This window comes from Balaenoptera acutorostrata, chromosome 19, assembly GCF_949987535.1.
Source record: "Balaenoptera acutorostrata chromosome 19, mBalAcu1.1, whole genome shotgun sequence".
Classification (NCBI taxonomy): Eukaryota; Metazoa; Chordata; class Mammalia; order Artiodactyla; family Balaenopteridae; genus Balaenoptera; species Balaenoptera acutorostrata.
Window position 1 is genome coordinate 34534186 of NC_080082.1, and position 20077 is coordinate 34554262.

Sequence of the window (20077 nt, forward strand, 5' to 3'; positions counted from 1 at the left end):
ATTAATAGACATATGATTTCTTTAGCACTTAACTGCTCTCTGGCATTAGAACAAGACAATGGATTACAACTTGTAAATTAGAAACAATTAACTGAAAGTATAAAAACAGTTGGGATTGCATGAAAGGTCTGACTGAAGCGCAAATGAGGAAGGAAGCACAAATGAGGAAGCAAGCCCAAATCTGTTTTGTTTGAGATACTGTAGACCATACAAATCCATTTCTTTCCAGGTCTAAAACTTCCAAAGCAGATTGTTCCCATCCAAATTAGTAGTCAAAATACATGCTATTGCTGTGCTCTATTTTGGTTTCCAAAATACATTTATATATAAATCCATATATATGCATATATGTACATATACATATATCCCAATGTAGTATTTTTTTCATTAAGAGACTAATTAAATTCACTTTAGCAAAAAAACAAGATAAGTTGTGATTGCTAAGACAACACAAGCTCAAAGAAAGCTATATTAATACATAGTATGGAATCTCAGAATTTCACTTTACTATATGTAAGCCGTGCTTGATTTTCAAAAGTAATTTGACATTTGATTAAAAAATCATGAACCTAGCTAAATGCCAAGGAAAACCCTGCTATACAATGCAAAATAACTTTATTCTGATCCATTTTTTTAAAGTTCTTTAAAAGAGTTCTTTAGGAAAAAAACTAAATAAATAACCAAATCTACAAAACTTAAGGCCCCAAAACAGAAGTGAAGTTTCTCTTTTAAAAGCTATGAACTTTCCTGAAATTCTCTTATTATAATAAAGACTGTCCTCTGAGACTAGAAGTCACCTACCAATTTCCTAGTTCGACTGTTTTTAAAATTCTCATTTACTCACAAATCTCCCCTTTGCCAAAGATTCCATTTTGAGAAACTGATTTAAAAATTTTTCCCAGTGGTATTTATTCCACTATTATTTTTTCCTTTTCTGTTCTGTTTCCACTAGAGCCAAGAGAAACACTGGTAAGGGGAATACACTCCAGTAAGGAGAATAAACTTGTCCTTGCCAGGAGAAATACACGGTTAAATAAAAGGACAGCCAGATGCCTATATTATGATGGGTAGAAAAAAATGCTTTTCACCCATTATTTCTCCACTTGCCCCCAGAGTTCTGCTGAGCCGCCCACCCTCTGGTTTCTGTCTCCTCCCCCTGCTGAGTAAGAGCCCCCGGTGGTTCTCTAACCCCATGTACAGAAGGCGAGGGAGCCGAGGCAGCTGAAGCTGCCAGACTTTGCTTTCCCTGTCTGGAAGGCAAGCAGGCCTGTGTGAAATTCCAATCACTTATTTTCCTCTCTCAAAAAAAGCACAGGTTATCAAAAGTATTCTTCTGGAAGTATGAGACAGTGGTACAAGCCATTTAAATAAGTCTACATTCCAATTAACTTTGGCTCAAAGGCCTGGTAGTTGTGGGTTACTGTTTCTCAGTAAATGGGAGATGAAAGCTTCAAGAATTAATAAAGCCTTCTAAGAATGGTAGTATACTAGAAACCACATATGCTCACATAATTACTTTCCTCCCTCTCAGAGTCAAGAGCAGGAAAACTACATAAGTAGAGCATTAATCACAGACTTTAAAAGATTCAGAATAGAACTCAGCTAGGCATTTACATACAATGAGGAAAAAAAATCACTCCTGTAGAAATAAACATGCTATGTCTGAATAAAAAATTTTGAATAAGGCCACACATAACTTTTTCTTCACTTACCTACTGAAATAGCCAGGTCAACATTGGTGGAGAACCTACTTAAATACTTTAATACAATCTCCAAACACCCTTCTTTGTTGAATATAGATACTGCTCTACTACTGCATTCACTAAATTGAAGGGGGGAAAAAAAAGTTTTACTATTCACATTTTAACATTATCAACCACAGAAATTCATGAAAAAATAATTAGGCTTTGTAAAAGAACCAAAGAGCTGTAGTCAACCAACCACCATTTTTATAGATGAAGAAACCAATGCCCATTCATAGTCACTGTGAACACAACTGGCTATCTGCATTTTTATTTCCATCACAGTAGGATCTTTTAGCCAATCTCTTTACCCGCATGCCAATTTCCTTACAGGAGGTTAAAGATGGAAGAGAGCTTAGAAATCATTTACTTCAATGCCTCATTTTGCGAATAAGGAAACTCAGACCCCAAGAGGTGAAGTGATCTGTCCAAAGATCACACACTTTGTTACTGGTGAGTCTTTGGGTCCAGCTTACTTGTCTTTCCACTATATCACAGTAATGATAAATTAAAGTAAGGATAAAAGGCCTCTATACTTATCACACAAAAAGTACAAATTTAAAAGAAAGTAAAATTAAAATTTCATTCATTCCATCTAGACTGTTATAATTTTAACAGAATTTGCAGTCTGCAACAGAGAAATTGTTAATAATAAATATTTTTGAAATTACACTTTTTAATAAAAGAATCAGAATTAATGTTATCAATGTTATTAATTAACATATATGCTAAATATAGGGTAAACAGAGCTAATTATAATAATTTTATCCCTGGTTCCAGAGAAGAATATTCCTCCAGACATACCATATATACACATGACAGACTAACAGCTAACAGAGCTGACTAAATGATTAAATTCAATCTTGCTGTCTAAAGATAAACTATTTTCTGTTTGTGTATCCATCTATCCATCCATCCATCCATCCATCTAGTTACTGCAACACTGCTACGAACCTCCCCTCAAGAAGCCCATAGTAAAGTCAGGTATAGTCAGGAAAATAAAGCATAAATGTGTTAAGATAATGGGCACTCAGGAAAGAGAGATCACTGTGGAGACCACTTTTTCAGGCACTTTTCAAAGAAAACTTTTTTAAAATTTCTGAGTTCAACAATTTATATATTAAAGTTATCTGAAAAACAGCACCCACTAGCTTGCTTGAATGCCATTTCCTCAGATCTGATCTCTCCAATTTTCCTGGTGGAATGCATCCACTAGTTTAAAATGAAATCATGGGGGGGACGGATAAATTGGAGGATTGGGACTGACATATACACACTACTATATGTAAAATAGATAACTAATAAGGACCTAGTGTAGAGCACAAGGAACTCTATTCAATAACTCTATAATAATAGCCTATATGGGAAAAGAATCTAAAAAAGAGTGGATATACATATATGTATAACAGATTCACTTTGCTGTACACCTGAAACTAACACAACATTGTAAATCAACTATACCCCAATAAACATTAAAAAATAAAAATAAAAACTAAAAAAAAAAAAAGAAAGAAATCATAGGCAGGTTTGGATTGCTGTGTAGGCAGCTTTCCAGGATCCAGCTTAACCTTGTATTCTATGAAGTACCTGTGCTTTAGGTCAGAAATAATCATCGCTGCTGACTGAAAATAAGGAAATGACAGATTCTTGCTAGAATCTGGCTAGAAATGTGAGACAATAAAATGGCGTAGAAAAAAATGCAGGTTGTGTTTCCAGCCATCTCCATTCCTAAAAGCAAGTCCACCCACCCCCACCCCTACTCCCACCCTCCCCCGCCCAGGGCCACTGTTACAATGATGGAATGGAGCATGGCCTTCTTCCTACTGGGACCAAAGGAGCTCTTCTCAGGCATCTACTTCCCTGTCAAATGGCACCTGCCACGGCAGAGGAGTAAAGCACCCACTGAGGTCTGTGGTCCCTGTCTCATTCCAGATGCCAGGTCAAAGCATCTACTGCACTGGAGCCTGGCTGGCTTTAAGACAACTGCTGCTTAAGGTACACGGGTAGTGGGGGAGGAAGGAGGTGCAGTGGGTACTAATGTCCATGATTCCTCTTATTTTTGTCAGCAGCAATGACTGGAGAGAAGAGCTGTAAAGCAAAAAAGGACGTAGTGATGTTATGAGGAAAACGGCTTGGGAAGGACAGTTGATCTTAGGTCACTTGATGAGACCTCCGACCGAGCACTAACATCACAGATTTACACGCCGACCAAAGAGAACAGAGATTCCTCTGCAGTTTAACAGAGGGAGCAGCAGCCTGAGTAGCACTGAAGCAGGAGGCTGCGTTTGGAAGCATCTTACCATATATTCCACAGCACGTTTACCACCTCATTGGCTATGTTTTCAATAGAATTTCTGTTCTGATCTTTTGTTTCCTGTGGAGACATCTCATTTGAATCCAGTCCAGTACTACACTGAAACCAAACACCATGATTAGCACCTTTGTTCAAAAGAATAATTAAACAGAAAGACAGTGAAGAATCACAAAAAGTAAACATCAAAAATGATAGTGGTTGCCTATATGGGAAAAAAATCTAAAGAAAAAAAAAAAGTGTGTCTATATGTATATGTACAACTGATTCACTTTGCTGTACACCTGAAATTAACACAACATTGTAAATCAACTATACTCCAATAAAAATTAAAAAAAAAAATGACAGTGGTTAACAAGCCCATCAAATTCTCATAAACAGTACAGTTCCTGTAACCCTGCACCCTTCTGGCAAGAAATACAGACAAGAAAGGTTCACAAGTCACTGTACAAACTGGATAAAAAGCATTTCACATTTTAAGTGAAAATGTAAAATCAATACAAAATATTTTATCTAACGTGGTAAAGACAGTATATAAGGCAAAGAAAAGTAACACATAATAAGAGCTAACATCTATACCGTACCTTCTATGCGCAAGGCACTATTCTAAGCACTTCATGTCTGTTAAGTCATTTAATCCTCACCACAAACCTATGAAGCAGATGAACTCTTATCCCTAATCTCCTGCTACAAATAGGAAACAGAGGTACAGAGAGCTTGCTGAAGGTGTAGCTTAGTATCTAAGTGAAGTGGGATTCAGATCCAGGCATCCTGGCTCCGAAGTGGGTGCTCTGAACCACTCTGCAGTTCTGCGCCTCTCCTACAATCCACGGCACCCTCTAAAGCAGGCTTCTTAATCTCAGCACTACTGACATTTGGATGGGATGATTCTTTGCTGTGGTGCATGTGGCTGTCATGCGCAATGTAGGATGTTCAGCAGCATCCTTGGCCTCTCCCACTAGATGCCAGTAGCAACCCCTACTCCAAAGCCGTGACAATCAAAAATGACTCCAGACATTGCTAAATGTCCCCTGCAGGGCACATCATCCCTAGTAGAATCACGGTTCTAAAGGGAACAAGACTGACACCTCTCATCAAAACTGGGTATTCTTTATACGGCCTCAGGTGAAAATTACCCATCAATACAGAATAGTGGACCAGAGGCAGGGCGGAGGAAGAGCTCCTTAATCCCTGAACTACATCATGCAATAAAGGTGGCATGATATTAAATCTGAGAACATAATCTAGTCTTCTCAGCAAATTCCTAATATCTGTGCTTCAGCTTTCTCATATGTAAAACAGGAATAACAATACCTGCCAAACAGGACTGCTCCGAGGATTAAGTGAAATAATACACAAGACAGCACCTAGCACATAAATAAGCAACCAATAAATACCAATTATTTTCATCGTATGAAATTTAAAGTCTAAAGGAGTCAGTCTATAGTTTTAGGAAGGTCTTTTCTAACAAGCAGATAAATAAAGGTAGTGGGGACAAACTAGAGACTAGTATCCATGATGAGATCAGTGTTTCCAGGAAAGAAATACAATTCCTATAGGATGTTTTGAGGGAAGACAAAATAACTAACACCAAAGTACTTAAAAGGCAAAACAGGGACTTCCTTGGTGGCACAGTGGTTAAGAATCCGCTTGCCAATGCAGGGGACAGGGGTTCGATCCCTGGTCCGGGAAGATCCCACATGCCGTGGAGCAACTAAGCCCGTGCACCACAACTACTGAGCCTGCACTCTAGAGCCCACAAGCCACAACTACTGAGCCCTCGCACCTAGAGCCCATGCTCCACAACAAGAGAAGCCACAGCAATGAGAAGCCCAGGCACCGCTACGAAGAGTAGCCCCGGCTCACCGCAACTAGAGAAAGCCTGCGCGAAGCAACAAAGACCCAACACAGCCAAAAATAAATAAATAAACTTATTTAAAAAAAAAAAAAGGCAAAACAAAACCCCAAACCGTCTGAGTGTGTATACTAACAGCGACCTGGGAAAGCGGCATACCTCTTTCAGCAGTGCGACCAGCGGAGTCATGATATCCTTGGTCACCATGTCATCACAAACTTCGAAACCGCCACAAGCACTGAGATTTCTACACAAGAAGTTTAAAACAGGTTTTACTTTCAGACCACATGTCACAAAACATATTAAGCGCTCAAGTTTATTTCTATTTCTACCCATACTTAAGGTTTCCCGGAAGAAATCGCTTATGATTCCTGTAAGATGCTGCACAGCCAATCCACAGATCTCCACCTATGCTAATCCTTGCTTTACGTGAAGTAAACAGATGTCTCTGTCTTGTAACAGCTTAGTTTTCAGGACTGAGACGATACACAGGGAGAGGAAAGACTTCTCCTATTTAATGTGAATCAGTCATGGCCTGATCTTTTTTTTTTTGGCCACACAGCCTGGCTTGTGAGATTTTAGTTCCCCGACCAGGGATTGAACCCACACCCTCCGCAGAGAGAGCACGGAGTCCTAACCACTGGATCGCCAGGGAAGTCGCCTGCCTGATCTTATATGAAGGGAACTTTTCTTGGAATCAAGACTTCCAGGGTAGGAAGGGTGAGGCTATTGAGAAAGACATTCCCTTGAAGCAATCCTGACTAAATTTAATTTTGATTGGAAAGACACTGTTTGCCCTCTGAGTGCACAGAACTGTGCTAGGCACTCAGGATATGAAGAGAAACCGGAAGCCGCCTCACCATCTTCGAAGGAGCTCTCAGTGTGTGTATGCTTCGGGGGAATGGTAGGGCTTTCCACACACTGTTTCCTCCATCAAGTGGTTAATCCCCACTCATCCCCCAGATCTCACCTCAAACATCACGCCCTTAGGGTTTTCTTCCCTGAACCCCCAGGTATACCTTCTCATAGCATCTTCTGTAAATATCATTGGCTATAATTACACACTTGTGTGATTAGTTGCATAATGCCTGCCTCCCTCAATACTGTAAGATCCATTAAGGACAGAAATTATGTGTCTTGTCCACTGCCACATGCCCACGACCTAGCCCACTGCCTGTTGCACAGCAGGCACTCAATATATACTTGCCAAATCAATGAATGAAACAGAATAAATAAAGACAGAGCTATGAAAACTACGAATATTAACTTTACTCTTGCCCCCCCCTACAGTCCATTCTCTGAACAGCTACCAGAGTGGCCTTTTGAAAGGTAAATTAGACCAGTCACTCCTGCTTAGAATAGGTCCTTTAGCTCTACACCACCAGATCCTTATCCATCTCTCCAGCCTCAACTCTTACAATGCCCGCCCTCCACTCTATTCGGCCACATAACCTTCCCATTCTTTAACCATGCCAAGCCCTCTGCTGTTGCTGTTCCCTCTGTCAGGAATGCTCTTTCCCTTGTTTGTCCACGCCTGGCTCTAGCCTCCAGAGCCAGGAGGCTAGAGTTCACAAATGTCATCTAAAGATCACCCAATTTAAAGTAACTTCCCACCCCCAACTCATCATCCTCTTGGTTTCTCCATAGCACCACTTACGATCTAATGTCATGTTTCACCTGTTTACTGGTTTCCTGTCTGTCTCCGCAACAACACGGGTTCTGTGAAGGCAGGGATCTTGGCTGTCTTGCTCAATGTCCTGCCTGCTCAAAGTCTACCGCACCTAGAACACCTGGCATATATACTGGAAGAGTTCACTGAACCTCAGGACTCCATGGAGGCTCCCTAGAAAGGGTACAACGTGCGCTAGGCCTTGACGAGAGGACGTTTGACAGGTGGCTACTGCAGGTGAAGCAGCAATGCGTGTAGTCCGGGGCTCATGGGGTCCTCTGGAGTCTGAAGCCTGAGCTCAAATCCCCCCTCTGCAAACAGGAGAGCCTCTGCAGTTCCTGGCCCTCCCGAGCTGCCGCAGACAAGTGCACTGAGGATGAAACCGATTAGCTACGGTGCGTGGCACACAAGAGGCGCCAGCTGGACGCCGTGGGCCCGGATCCGAGGCACCACCCCGGACCCCATTCCCTGCTCACCTCAGTGCGCCAGCCGCCGTCTCCCTCACCGCCAGGCTGGGGTCGAGCAACAGCGGCCCGAGGCGTCGCACGGCGTCCCGGCGAGCCAGGCCCGGCAGCGCCGGCCGCTGCTGCACTAGCCGGGCCAGCCCCGCGCAGGCGCACTCGCGGACCTCGGCGCTCGGGTGCTGGAGCTGCGGGAAAGAACAAGTGTCAAAGAGAGAGCAGAGCGCACGCGCGGGGGCGCGGCGGCAGGGGCGCGTGGCGTTGCTGGGGGGCTCCGCGCGAGGCCTTCCCCCCACCCCTCCCCACGCGGCCCGGCGAGCCCTCGCCTCACTTTTTCTAGCAGCTCCGCCGCTGGCCCGTCGTCCTCCTCTGGCTCAGTCCCGTTCGCCGCCGCCGCCTCGGCCTGACAGTCGCCCGTAGGGGAGAACTGAGGTCTCTTGAAGCGTTTCGTCCGGCTCTTGCCCATGGTGAACTGCGCTGGCGGGAAGACCGAGAGAGGAGGGCAACAGCAAGACGGTGGAGTCTGCTCAGCTGGCAGCAAGGTCTTGCAGTCTAGGGGTCTACCCACTACTGTTCAGCTGGGCCTGATGACGGCCTGAGCCCACATGGGGAAGCAATGCGCGTGCGCGTGTCGTGTCGGCGGCGGAGGGGGGGGGGGGTGGCCAGCGCGGGGAGAGCGCAGGCGTAGAGGGGAGGTTGGGCGGGCCCAGACCTTGCGGAGGGGCGTGTCTTATGGGTTTTCTCAGGAAGGGGAAGGCTGGATTTGAAGGTTAGAACCGACTCCGCCTGCCGCCAGCTAGTGACGTTTATCAAGTTACTGAACTTGCCAAACCTTTATTTCCATAATAATCAAATGCGATTAAGGATACCTAACTTGCCAGGTCAGGTTATTGTGAGGCTTAAAAAAATATTATGTAAAGCGCCTAACTCCAAGCCTGATGTATGTAGTAGGTGCTCAAAATAGAACTATGGGATCTATTTCTTTTGTAGTAGGTGCTCACGATTTTATTTTGTGCCTAGCACAGCTCCTGTTATAGACAAAGTCCCTATTTGATGGACTCCCTAAGAAGTTACTAAACCTTCCTGCCTCAGTTTCCTCATCGTGAAATGGGGATACCAATAATATATACGTAATGGAGTTGTTATAAGGATAAATGTGTTAATGTGTTTAATATGATAAGAACAGAGACTGGCACATAATAAGCACTATATAAATGTATGGTTGAAACTTTCATTTAACAAATAACAAAAGGATTCTTTCACAAATATTTATTGAGTACCAGGTACAGTGCTGGGCATTGGGATAAAACAATAACCAAGACAGATATGGACCCTGTCATTTGTCTTTGTCCTTATGGAGTTTACAGTTTAGTGAGAGATGTGTTAAATATATAATTATGTGAGTAACTATTTAATTACAGTTGTGGTAAGTACTCAGAAAGAAGGAAAAGTACAGGAGAATCTTATGTAGTCTTTATAATTACATGTATTTATGGAGCACCCAATAGATATATAGCTTTCAGGTCAACAATGTATGGGAGAAAAGTTCCATCCCATGGCAACCCTACCCTCAAAGAGTTGACTGTCTAGTAAAGGAAATGACTAATTACTATAGCATATTTTGGAAAATAATCACAGAGGTGTAGCTGAAGTTGTACAGAAGCTGAGGCCTATCAAAGACCAACTTTAGGTACAAGGAAAACTTGGAGCCCCCAGATATATGTTGGTGGGTTTTACTTCCTAGATCTCTCTTTTCTGGCTACTGATCTCCTAACCTCCCTAGTCCAAGCTACTGTCTTCTCTTGTCTTGACCACATGGCCTTCTGGTCTCTCTTTTTCCACCCTCATCATCCGTTGAGAAGCTGGAGTGATTTTTTGCAGAATGAATATCCCTCCAACTTTCTAATATGCACTCCTTTGCTTGAACCGTTTCAATGGCTTCCATTTCTCTTAGGATGGGGATCAAAATCTTAGCTGGCTGCAGTGTCTCATCCCGGCCTGCAGCTTCATCTCACATCACCTCCTGCATTCTGCCCTTAAGCCGCCCTCCAAAGGGCCTCTTCTGCCTTAGGACTTTGGACAAGCCCCAGACCCCACCCCTCTCACAGCGAATGCAAGAGTCACTTCTTCAAAGGTGCCTCCTCTGATTTTGAAGTCTGAGATGGGTCTCCCTTGAGATGGCACATATCCTGTTCCTTTGCTTCAAAGCACAGTTCAAAATTACAGTTATAACTTAAATTTGTGTATAGTTCTACACAATTCTTATACCCATACTCTGCCCAACTGCACACTAAACCTTGTGAGGATAAGACTGCCTGTTTTCACATATCATTGTCTTCCTAACACTGGCCAAGACCTGGCACAAAATAAGCATGCCATTTCTTAAATGAATAGAGACCACGTAATCAAGAAAGAGTAGGGCATGCAATCTAGACAGAATAGGGGGAGACAAAACAGATTCTTGCTGTTTCTCTCACTGTGGGGATGAGCAAGAAAAAATAGTTCAAAACCTTAGTCGGGGGAGAACTATGGTATCTATTTCATTACTATTTCCTGTGAGAAATTACATTTCTGCTAAAAATGAATGATAAACTATTTAATGAGCTTAAGAGCCCTTCCAGGACCCACCTAAGATCATCAGTCTTAGGAGAAGCCCAATGACCTTTAACCAGCCTAATAATCCAAGTTAACCAGGCATTTTAAAAAATCCAGCCAAGCAATGATTGACATGATCAACGTCAATGCCACCCAACCATCCCCTTTTCCTACAAATTATCATTGTCAAGAGGGAATTTTTGAATTAGATTGCTTAGAAGCCTCTTTCCTTTTGAGACAATAAAAATGTTTGTAATCAATTATTTGCAGATAAATTTTGTTTTAAATAGGAACTAGCTGTTCTCTCAGACTCCTGCTTCTCGCCCTTCACACGTCTGTTGGGTAATCTTCCTCAAAACACACTCCGATCAATATTCGTTGAAAACCTTTGACAGTCCCATGCAGGTGCATAACTGAACCAGGCAGAATCAGGCTCAGACTTCTACATGACATACCTGTGCGGACACAGCACCCTGCCACATGCTTCCAACACCTCAGCTGTTGCCTGGGAGCCTCCTCAGTCACCCCAGAAACTCCCTCGGACTTTCCTTTACCCAGGCCTGGGGGCTGTATAGCTCAGCAAGCTTCCCCAGTACACCCTGGTGTTAATCATTTCCACTTTCCTGATACACAGTCTCAGATCTACTTCCAGTTCCTCTGAGTGTTACAGACTCGTTGTGGGATAGGAGATGTAAACCAAAAAGATGGCTGTCCAGTGGGGCCTGGCCTGTTGTCCTCCTGTCCCAGCAGATACTCTATCCTCAGCCCTCCTTGTACCGTTTTGTACAGTGCAAATCTACACCAGGGGTTCTAAACAGGGGGATGACTTTGCCCCGCAGAGGACAAATGTCTCCTGGGCAGCAATATTGCCCTAGGTTGAGAATCAGAGAAATGTACTTTTGTTGAGTGACTATTTGCTTATTGGCCTAGACTCTATGAAGTTAGATATAATTTATAGATTGATAAATTGCAAATGATTTTGTCCTATTGAGATGCAAATTATTTCTGTCTAGTAGAAAATATAACCTCAAAGAATACAATTTCATTGCCTTGTAGGACATGAACCAATTTCATACCTAACCTAGTAATCTTTTTTTTTAATTGAGGTATCGTTGATGTACATTATGTAAGTTTCAGGTGTACAACATAGTGATTCACAATTTTTAAAGGTTATACTCCATTAGTTATAAATTATTACAATTTATATAAAATATATTCCGTGTTGTATAATATATCCTTGTAGCTTATTTATTTTATACATAGTAGTTTGTACTGTTTAGTGTTTTTTTTTTGGCCGCGCCGCGTGGCATGCGGCTTGCGGGATCTTAGTTCCGCAACCAGGGATCTAATCCATGCCCCTTGCAGTGGAAGCAAAGGAGTCTTAACTGCTGGACCACCAGGGAAGTCCCTAGTAGTTTGTACTTCTTAATCTCCTCCCCCGCTTCCCTCTCCCCATTGGTAACTACTAGTTTGTTCTCTGTATCTGTGAGTTTATTTCTTCTTTGTTATATTCACTATTTTATTTTTTAGAGTCCACATATAAGTGATACCATACAGTATTTGTCTTTCTCTGTCCGACTTATTTCACTTAGCATAATACCCTCCAAGTCCATCCATGTTGCAAATGGCAAAATTTCATTCTTTTTTCTAACTGAGTAGTATTCCATTGTATATATATACCACATCTTCTTTATCCATACATCTGTTGATGGACACTTAGGTTGCTTCTACATCTTGGCAATTGTAAATAATGCTGCTATGAACATTGGGGTGCGTGTATCTTTTTCAATTAGCATGCTTGCGTGCGTGCACTCCCTCTCTCTCTCTCTATATATATATACACACACAGGAGTGGAATTGCTGGGTAATATGGTAGTTCTATTTTTAGTTTTTTGAGAAATCTCCATACTGTTTTTCACAGTGGCTGCACCAATTTACATTCCCACCAACAGTGTGCAAGGGTTCCCTTTTCTCCACATCCTCGCCAACATTTGTTATTTGTGTTCTTTTTGATGATAGCCCATTCTGACAGGTGTGAGGTGATATTTCACTGTGGTCTTAGTTTGCATTTCTCTGATGATTAATGATGTTGAGCATATTTTCAGGTGCCTGTTGGCCATCTGTATGTCTTCTTTGGAAAAATGTCTATTCAGTTCTTCTGCTCATTTTTTAATTGGGTTGTTTGTTTTTTTGATGTTGAATTGTTTATATATTTTGGATAGTAACCCCTTATCAGTCATATTATTTGCAAATATTTTCTCCCATTAGTGGGTTTGTCTTTTCATTTTGTCGATGGTTTAGTTTACTGTGCAAAAGCTTTTAGGTTCAATTAGGTCCCATTTGTTTATTTTTGCTTTTATTTCCTTTGGTTTAGGAGACCGATCCAAAAAAATATTGCTACAATTTATGTCAAAGAGTTCTGCCTATGAACACAACATTGTAAAGCAACTATTTAAAAATAAATAAAAGATAAAAACCAAAAAAAAAAAAGAGTGCTGCCTATCTTTTCTTCTTTCTAGGAATTTTATGGTTTCCTAGCAGTCTTGTTTAAGTATATTTTTCCTCACTGAATAAATTTCTGTTCCTCCTTTATACCAATTTCACCATCTTCCTGGTTCCTTCATTAAGGAACTGACACATGCTCACTATAGGTTTATTTGATGAATGAAAATTTAAACTTGTTGAAAATCATCCTTTGACAGTGTTTATTCATAAGGCAAGAAAGGTGTTCACCAGGTACTATGAAGTAAAAAGGCAGGTTACAAAGCAGCATATATAGTATAATCCCACTTTTGGAAAAACACACACAGAGGGAATACCTATGAAAGTATATATACCAAAGTGTCACCTGTGCTTAACTATAGGGGGAGTTAAGGGAGATCATTTAAATATCTTATTTTTCAACTATTTTATTTTGGGGGTTTTCTAGAATGAGCAGGTAGTATTGGCATAATTTTTTTTAAATTAATTAATTAATTTATTTTTGGCTGCGTTGGGTCTTCGTTGCTGCACGCGGGCTTTCTCTAGTTGTGGCGAGCCTGGGCTACTCTTCGTTGCGGTGAGTATTTAGGGCAATACAGATTGCCCTAAATCCCATCTAACTCACTTAACCTTTGAAAAGCAACAAACCTTAAATGGTTTTGATCCAAACAGAGTGATGGGAGAACATTTTAAGAGCATCCTATTTACCCAAAAGTCAACAGAATCAGTTCTATCTCCTCACCTAAACCAGTATTGTCAGTCTTTCTCATTTTAGCCTTTTTAGTGGGTGTATAGGTCCTGGAACCTTCAAACATTGCTGGTGGGAATGTAAAATGGGGCAACCTCTTCAGAAAACAGTTTAGTGGTTTCTTATAAAGTCACGTACACTCAGCCCATGATCCAGCAATCCCACTCCAGGTATTCCCAAGAAAAATGAATATATCCACACTGACCTGTACATGAATATTCACAGGTCTATTAATAACAGCCCCAAACTGGAAACAATCCAAATACCCATCAACAGGTAAATGGAGAAACCAAAAAAAGCAACGAAAAGGAATGAATTACAGATACATATACTAACATAGACAAAAAGTCTCAAAAATGTTTAGCAAAAGAAACCAGACAAAAAGTACTGTATGATTATACTATGATTTCATTTATATGAAACTCTAGAAACCACAAATCTAAAGAGCCGAACAAGAGTTGCCCAGAGCCAGAGGTTGGGGATGGAACCCTTTGGGGTGATTGAAATGTTCTGTGTCTTGCTTGTAGTGATTGTTACAGGGGTGCTACATTTATCAAAGTCCATCAAACTGTACAGTTAAAAACTGTTTTTTATAATAATTAGAGTTGTTTTATGTAAATTAACCTCAAAAGTTGATTTTTTAAAAACCCTTTAGAACCTATCCCTGTTTTGATCAGTTCCCCCATATTCATTGGTAATTATAGTGGGTTCCATTCCTTATTTGGAGAGTGAGGGTCCCATTGACAGTATTTACTGAGCCATCACTACGTGCCAGACACTGCTCTAAGAGCTCTGCACGTATTAAGCTATTTAACCCGTCAACAATCCCATGTGACGTTAGCATCCCTATGTTAGAGATGAGAGAACTGAGGCACAGAGAAGTTAAGCTACTTGCCTAAAAGCACGTCATCTGCAAACGACAAATATGGGACTGACCCTACACAGTCAGACTTGAGTTGTAATAAATGCAATACACTGTCTCCTAATAAATTTGTTGGTATTTACTGAAGAGCTAGCAAACTGAGGAAACCAAAGTTTTAATGGGTAACACCAGATAAAGGGAGGAACATAGAAAATGACTAAGTATAAGAGCAGAGCAAGGGCTCCCAAATTGGGTAAAATGCTCTCTATACCTGTTTCTCCACTCATAAAATGAACTACTCCAGCTAGCAAACTCATATTCATTTTGCTACCTCACAGAAAAGAAGTATTTATATATATACACAATTTGAAAAATCATAAAAGGAAGAACGGCAGTCCCTTGCTTTACTTCTTCCCAACCCCAAGCCCATTCTAGGAAGTAGACATTCTCAACTCTTCTACCTGTTTCTCCTATTATTATCTCCATACTCCCAAATGATAAGCTATTACTTTTTCTTATTTGTCAGTGTCATATACTATTTACCTTCTTGCCCTGGTAGGTAAGGACTTAGCTCTCCTGTACCCTCTCCCCCATTTCTCCTTCATCCAACAAAACTGTACCACAATTCTTGATTAAATCAGTGATCACTATCCAAATTACTAGGACAATGCAAATACTGCTCACTGCTAAACTTCTAAGAAGTCCACTAAAGCCAGTCTCTTTCTTATACAACCTTCATTTTTCTTGGAGTTAATAATTGCCTTTTTTTCATTATCCTGGCTTTCCATCAATCTGCCATTATTTTTTTCCAAATGTCTAACATCTTTGTCAACAGTATTTGACATATGTTCAAATACATCCATTCCAGTTTCTTCCTGTGATGTCCTTCCTTTCCTCCTGCCCTTATCTGGACTGGGAATTCTCTAAGGATGCCGCACAGCAGTCATACTGGACTTTCATTGTGACTTGAGTACTGGGTTCCCCATTTCCTTTGAAGTTGTTAATACATGAAGAGAGAGCAGTGGCGTTCACTGTGATAATGTTGTTTACTGTGGTAGCTCTTAACTGGAGCCACTTTATTTATTGAAAAAGTATTCTATATATGCATGAGTTCACATATGTAATCAGATATAATTTCAGAAACCCAGGCCTGGACCCTAGTTTGTTTTTTTTTCCCAAACTGTTGCTATTTAAATTTACTTTATCTGATTCTTGATTCAGACAAACCAACTCTAAAAGAGACACTTATGAGGCGATTGGGGAAGTATGAGCTGAATATTTGATGGTATGAAATTATTGTTTTAGGGGCTTCCCTGGTGGCGCAGTGGTTAAGAATCCACCTGCCAATGCAGGGGACATGGGTTCGAGCCCTAGTCGGGAAAGATCCCACATGCCGTGGAGCAACTAAGCCCATGCACCACAACTACTGAGCCTGCGCTCTAGAGCCCTCGAGCCACAACTACTGAGCCCACGTGCTACAACTATTGAAGCTCGTGTGCCTACAGCCCGTGCTCTGCAACAAGAGAAGCCACCGCAATGAGTAGCCCGCACACCGCAACGAAGAGTAGCTCCCGCTCTCAGCAACTAGAGAAAGCCCGCACGCAGCAGCGAAGACCCAAAGCAGCCAAAAACAAAAATTAATTAATTTTTTTAAAAAAAGCAACTTCTAGCAAGGATATACAGTATTTATCTTTTGATTTACTTAATGAAGTTATAATAGACTTAGTTATTTTAGTTTCCCTACTGTTATTTACCTTACAAATCTTAGCATTTAGCCTTCTATCTTAAGAACTTCCCCATAAAACTAAATACATTATGTAAGAAAACTTATGACTTAGTGTAATTATGTACAAAATTTAAATACCAAAGTTAAGGTTCATTCATTCATTCAGCCAACAGTAACTGAGCATCTTCCAAATGCCAGGTGCTCTAGGGTACTAAAGATACACGGATGACAAGGACTCAGAATATAGGGACTTTAAGAATAAGTCACCTGCCTAAGTGGTTAATGGAGGAACCAGGACTACGACCCAAGTCAATCTGCCAGGCTGGACTCTTCCACTACACATGGCCCAGAGACCCCTTACCTGGCAGATGACATCACGCTTGCTTTGAAGCAGCTCCCTAGTCCCTTACAGGGACGGGCCAACTCTCCTCAAAGCATGCTCTTTGGAACACTTCTTCCGTGTAATATTCTGTAAGTCAGGGTCTTATTGGCAAGAAAGAGACGCTGACTTTGGCTGATTAAACAGAAGACAGACTATCGAAAGGGTATTGGGTACCTCACAGGATTTTGGGGAGGTCTGGAGAGACCAGTTCAAGGCTAAACTTTTAGAAAAAAATGCCCAGACCCATGCCATCAAACTGGCCTGATGAGGAAACCGGTGCCACTACCACTGAGCACTACTAAGTACTCTGCGAGAGAAACTTATCTTTATGGCCTCACCCTCGTCCCAAATGCAAAGGAGGGAAGTTTTCTGGGTTGTCTTCGGAGAGACTGGACTCATTCAGCTGGCATTCCCCACACCTAGCAAGGGCATTCAAAAAAAGCTTGGTAGACAAATATCATGTACAAATATCCAAATATCCACAGTGAACGTTAACAGGCATTTCACAGAATGTCAGGGAAACAGGTTTCTCTACTGCAGGACCACTTGGAGCTTTTAATATGCTTTGGAGCATAGGGACTCTCTAAGAAGATAAAATAGTTCCCAATCATTGGTGATCATCGAAACTTTATTTCTGTTACAGGTAACCCAGGATGGAAAAAGTGGTAGACGTTATGCTCAGCTGCTCCCTCTCTTGGCCTCCCACAAAGTCCCACTCATTTGACTACTAAAAGCTCTTACTTCTCTGGTTCAGGAGCCCTCATCTCTCACCTGGACTATATAGCAGCAGTTCCCAACTGCCCTCCAGGGCATGGCCCTTCAGTCACCACAGTAGCAGTCATGATCATAAAATGCAAATCCAGTTAAGTCACTTCCCTACCAAAACACTTCGGTGGCTTGCCACTACCCTCACGAGACTCCCAACCCCAGATGCCTACTTACTTCCAGCCTCAGCTCTTGCCACAATTCCTCTCCAACTCCTCGCCATCAGGCAAGTTCAAGAACTGTCTCTGCCCCGCCGCTAACCCCCACGACTGACCCTTCAGATCAGAAGGAAATAACCTCTGTCAAGCTGCGTCTGGGCTGGCCCACTTCCTCTGGGCTCCTATAGCATCCCACACTTTTACCTCATAGCACTTAAACCACATGGTAACTGCTCAATCACTGGTCTGTATTCCCCCCAGACAACAAGTTCTGAGAGTGCAAAAATTCTTCCTCACACAAATACCCGACAAAGCACTTGCCACTTAAAGGGCAGTGTACAAAGGAGATGAAAGAGCACACTTAAAACTTTCAGGTAATGGATATCCTTTTACTTTTTTTTGTCTCTCACACAATCAGACTTGCATAGCACACATTCACTAAAAACGTCAATTTAAAAAATGTTTTGTGTTCTATGATACAGACAAGGTACACCTATTTTTAGTAGAAAAAGACAGAAATTATACTTACCTAATGTAAAGCATATAGAAAGTTTAGTCTGGAAAAAGAATGAGACTCAAGTTTCTTTGGTTTCAACAGGAGAGGAAATGATAGAGCCACTTTAGTTGCTGATGAAGGTAGAGCATCTGTCAGCCAGAAGGATGTAGAGACTCAAGTCTCTACAAAATGCCCATCAAGAGTCCAGTTCTAAAGGAGAAAAGAGCCACTCAAAAAGCAGCACTATCAGGCAGTCACAGCCTTAATGTTTTCAGTGAAGCTGCTTGAGAAAACACCTAGAACCATTTTTGGTTTCTTACATCATTCGAGGCCAAATAGCCTTTCTCTTTGTATTTAATCCAGTATTCAAGAGTTTGCTTGATTCAAAAGATAAGCACAGCTTCCTCCTGGCTATCTCAACTGAGATGTTGATATTAGGTAAAGTTGTAACAATGAGGTTTTTTGTTTTGTTCCTTTTTTTACTTTTAATATTTGGTTTAACAACTAGATTTACTGAGCATTGACTCTGTAGCCAAGCACTGTTTAAGTGCTCTCCATGAATTAACAATTTAATACTCAATATAAGATGACTGGTGATATACCTATATCCTATACATTATCTTCCTCTACTGAGGAGATTGGCATTATACCCATTTTATAAATGAAAAAACTAAGGTTACTAATTTGACTAAGGTTACAAAACTAGCAAGTAGTAGATCTGAGATTAGAATCCAGTTTGGCTTAAGAGTCTACATTCTTAACCATACCATTATAATGGCTCATGACTTAAGTTCAACACACACACATAAACATCCTTTCAATCAGAGTCAAGAGGCTTGATGTTGGTTGTCTTCAATAAGCCATGGGGACGTGGAGTAAAGTCACTTTGAAAATCTCAGACTGTCTTCCCCACATGTAAAGTTAGAGGACTAGACTCAACAGTCATTTTCTAACAGTGTGGAAGAGCGTATGAGAGAGTGAGGGTGCTGGTGATGAGAGGCTAACCTGGCAAGGATCCTTGGGCCATTTCAACCAGAGCAAAGACTTTTTTGGAAAATGAATTGTTCTGTTAGAAGTAAAGGTATGAAAAATCTTTGGAACTGTAACAAAAGTTTCCTTCTTGGAGCCAATGGATTCCAAGTAGCCTGGCATCAGGAAATCCTTGAAAACCTCTCCAAGTACATGCACAGTATATGTACATACACAGACATATTTTTCTAGGGGAAAAGATTCAAGGATTTTGTTAAATACACAAAGTAGCTGATGATTCCAAAAAGGATTTAGGACACATAAAATCCCTCTTCAGCTTTGTACTCTTGGAGGAAACTAGTGATCCAGGTTTGTAGAGCTTAATTTTTGAGAAAACCTGCATTTCCTAATTAAACACCAAATATTATCAGACAATGATGAATAAGAAATATTAAAAGGGGACTTCCCTGGTGGTCCAGCAGTTGGGACTCCGCACTCCATATGCAGGGGCGGGCCCAGGTTCAATCCCTGGTCAGGGAACTAGACCCCACATGCTGCAACTAAAAGATCCCGCATGCCACAGTGAAGATCCCACATGCCACAACTAAGACCCGGCGCAGCGAAATAAATAAATAAATATTTTTTTAAAAAAAGAAATATTTAAAGTATTCACAGCCTAATAAACTGGGTACCTTCAATTGCTACTTGAAATTTGCTCTACCGGACACACAGTTAAAGTATCTCATTTTACTCAGCCTGTATCTGACTCATTTTATGTTAGCCTGTACCTGACACACACAGTAGGTTTAAAATTTTTTTCAGTTACAGACTTAAAATAAACCAAGGAAAAAGCCCAA

General features: G+C 41.2%; 1 protein-coding gene across 6 annotated transcripts in view; it reads right to left on the reverse strand.

Annotated features, from left to right (window-relative positions):
• The window catches only part of HEATR3 (HEAT repeat containing 3), a 37998-nt gene extending 29322 nt beyond the window's left edge, over window positions 1–8676 (reverse strand). For all 6 annotated transcript variants that reach the window (XM_057534218.1, XM_057534216.1, XM_007167618.2 and 3 more), the window contains exons 1-5: window positions 8370–8676; window positions 8054–8226; window positions 6068–6155; window positions 4043–4155; window positions 1713–1822 (exon numbers count right to left, since the gene is read on the reverse strand). In XM_057534218.1, coding sequence (XP_057390201.1) covers window positions 1713–1822; window positions 4043–4155; window positions 6068–6155; window positions 8054–8226; window positions 8370–8504 — 619 coding nt within the window. In that variant the 5' untranslated portion in view covers window positions 8505–8676. The remainder of the gene's footprint in view (window positions 1–1712; window positions 1823–4042; window positions 4156–6067; window positions 6156–8053; window positions 8227–8369) is intronic.
• Between the last annotated feature and the right edge of the window lie 11401 nt (window positions 8677–20077).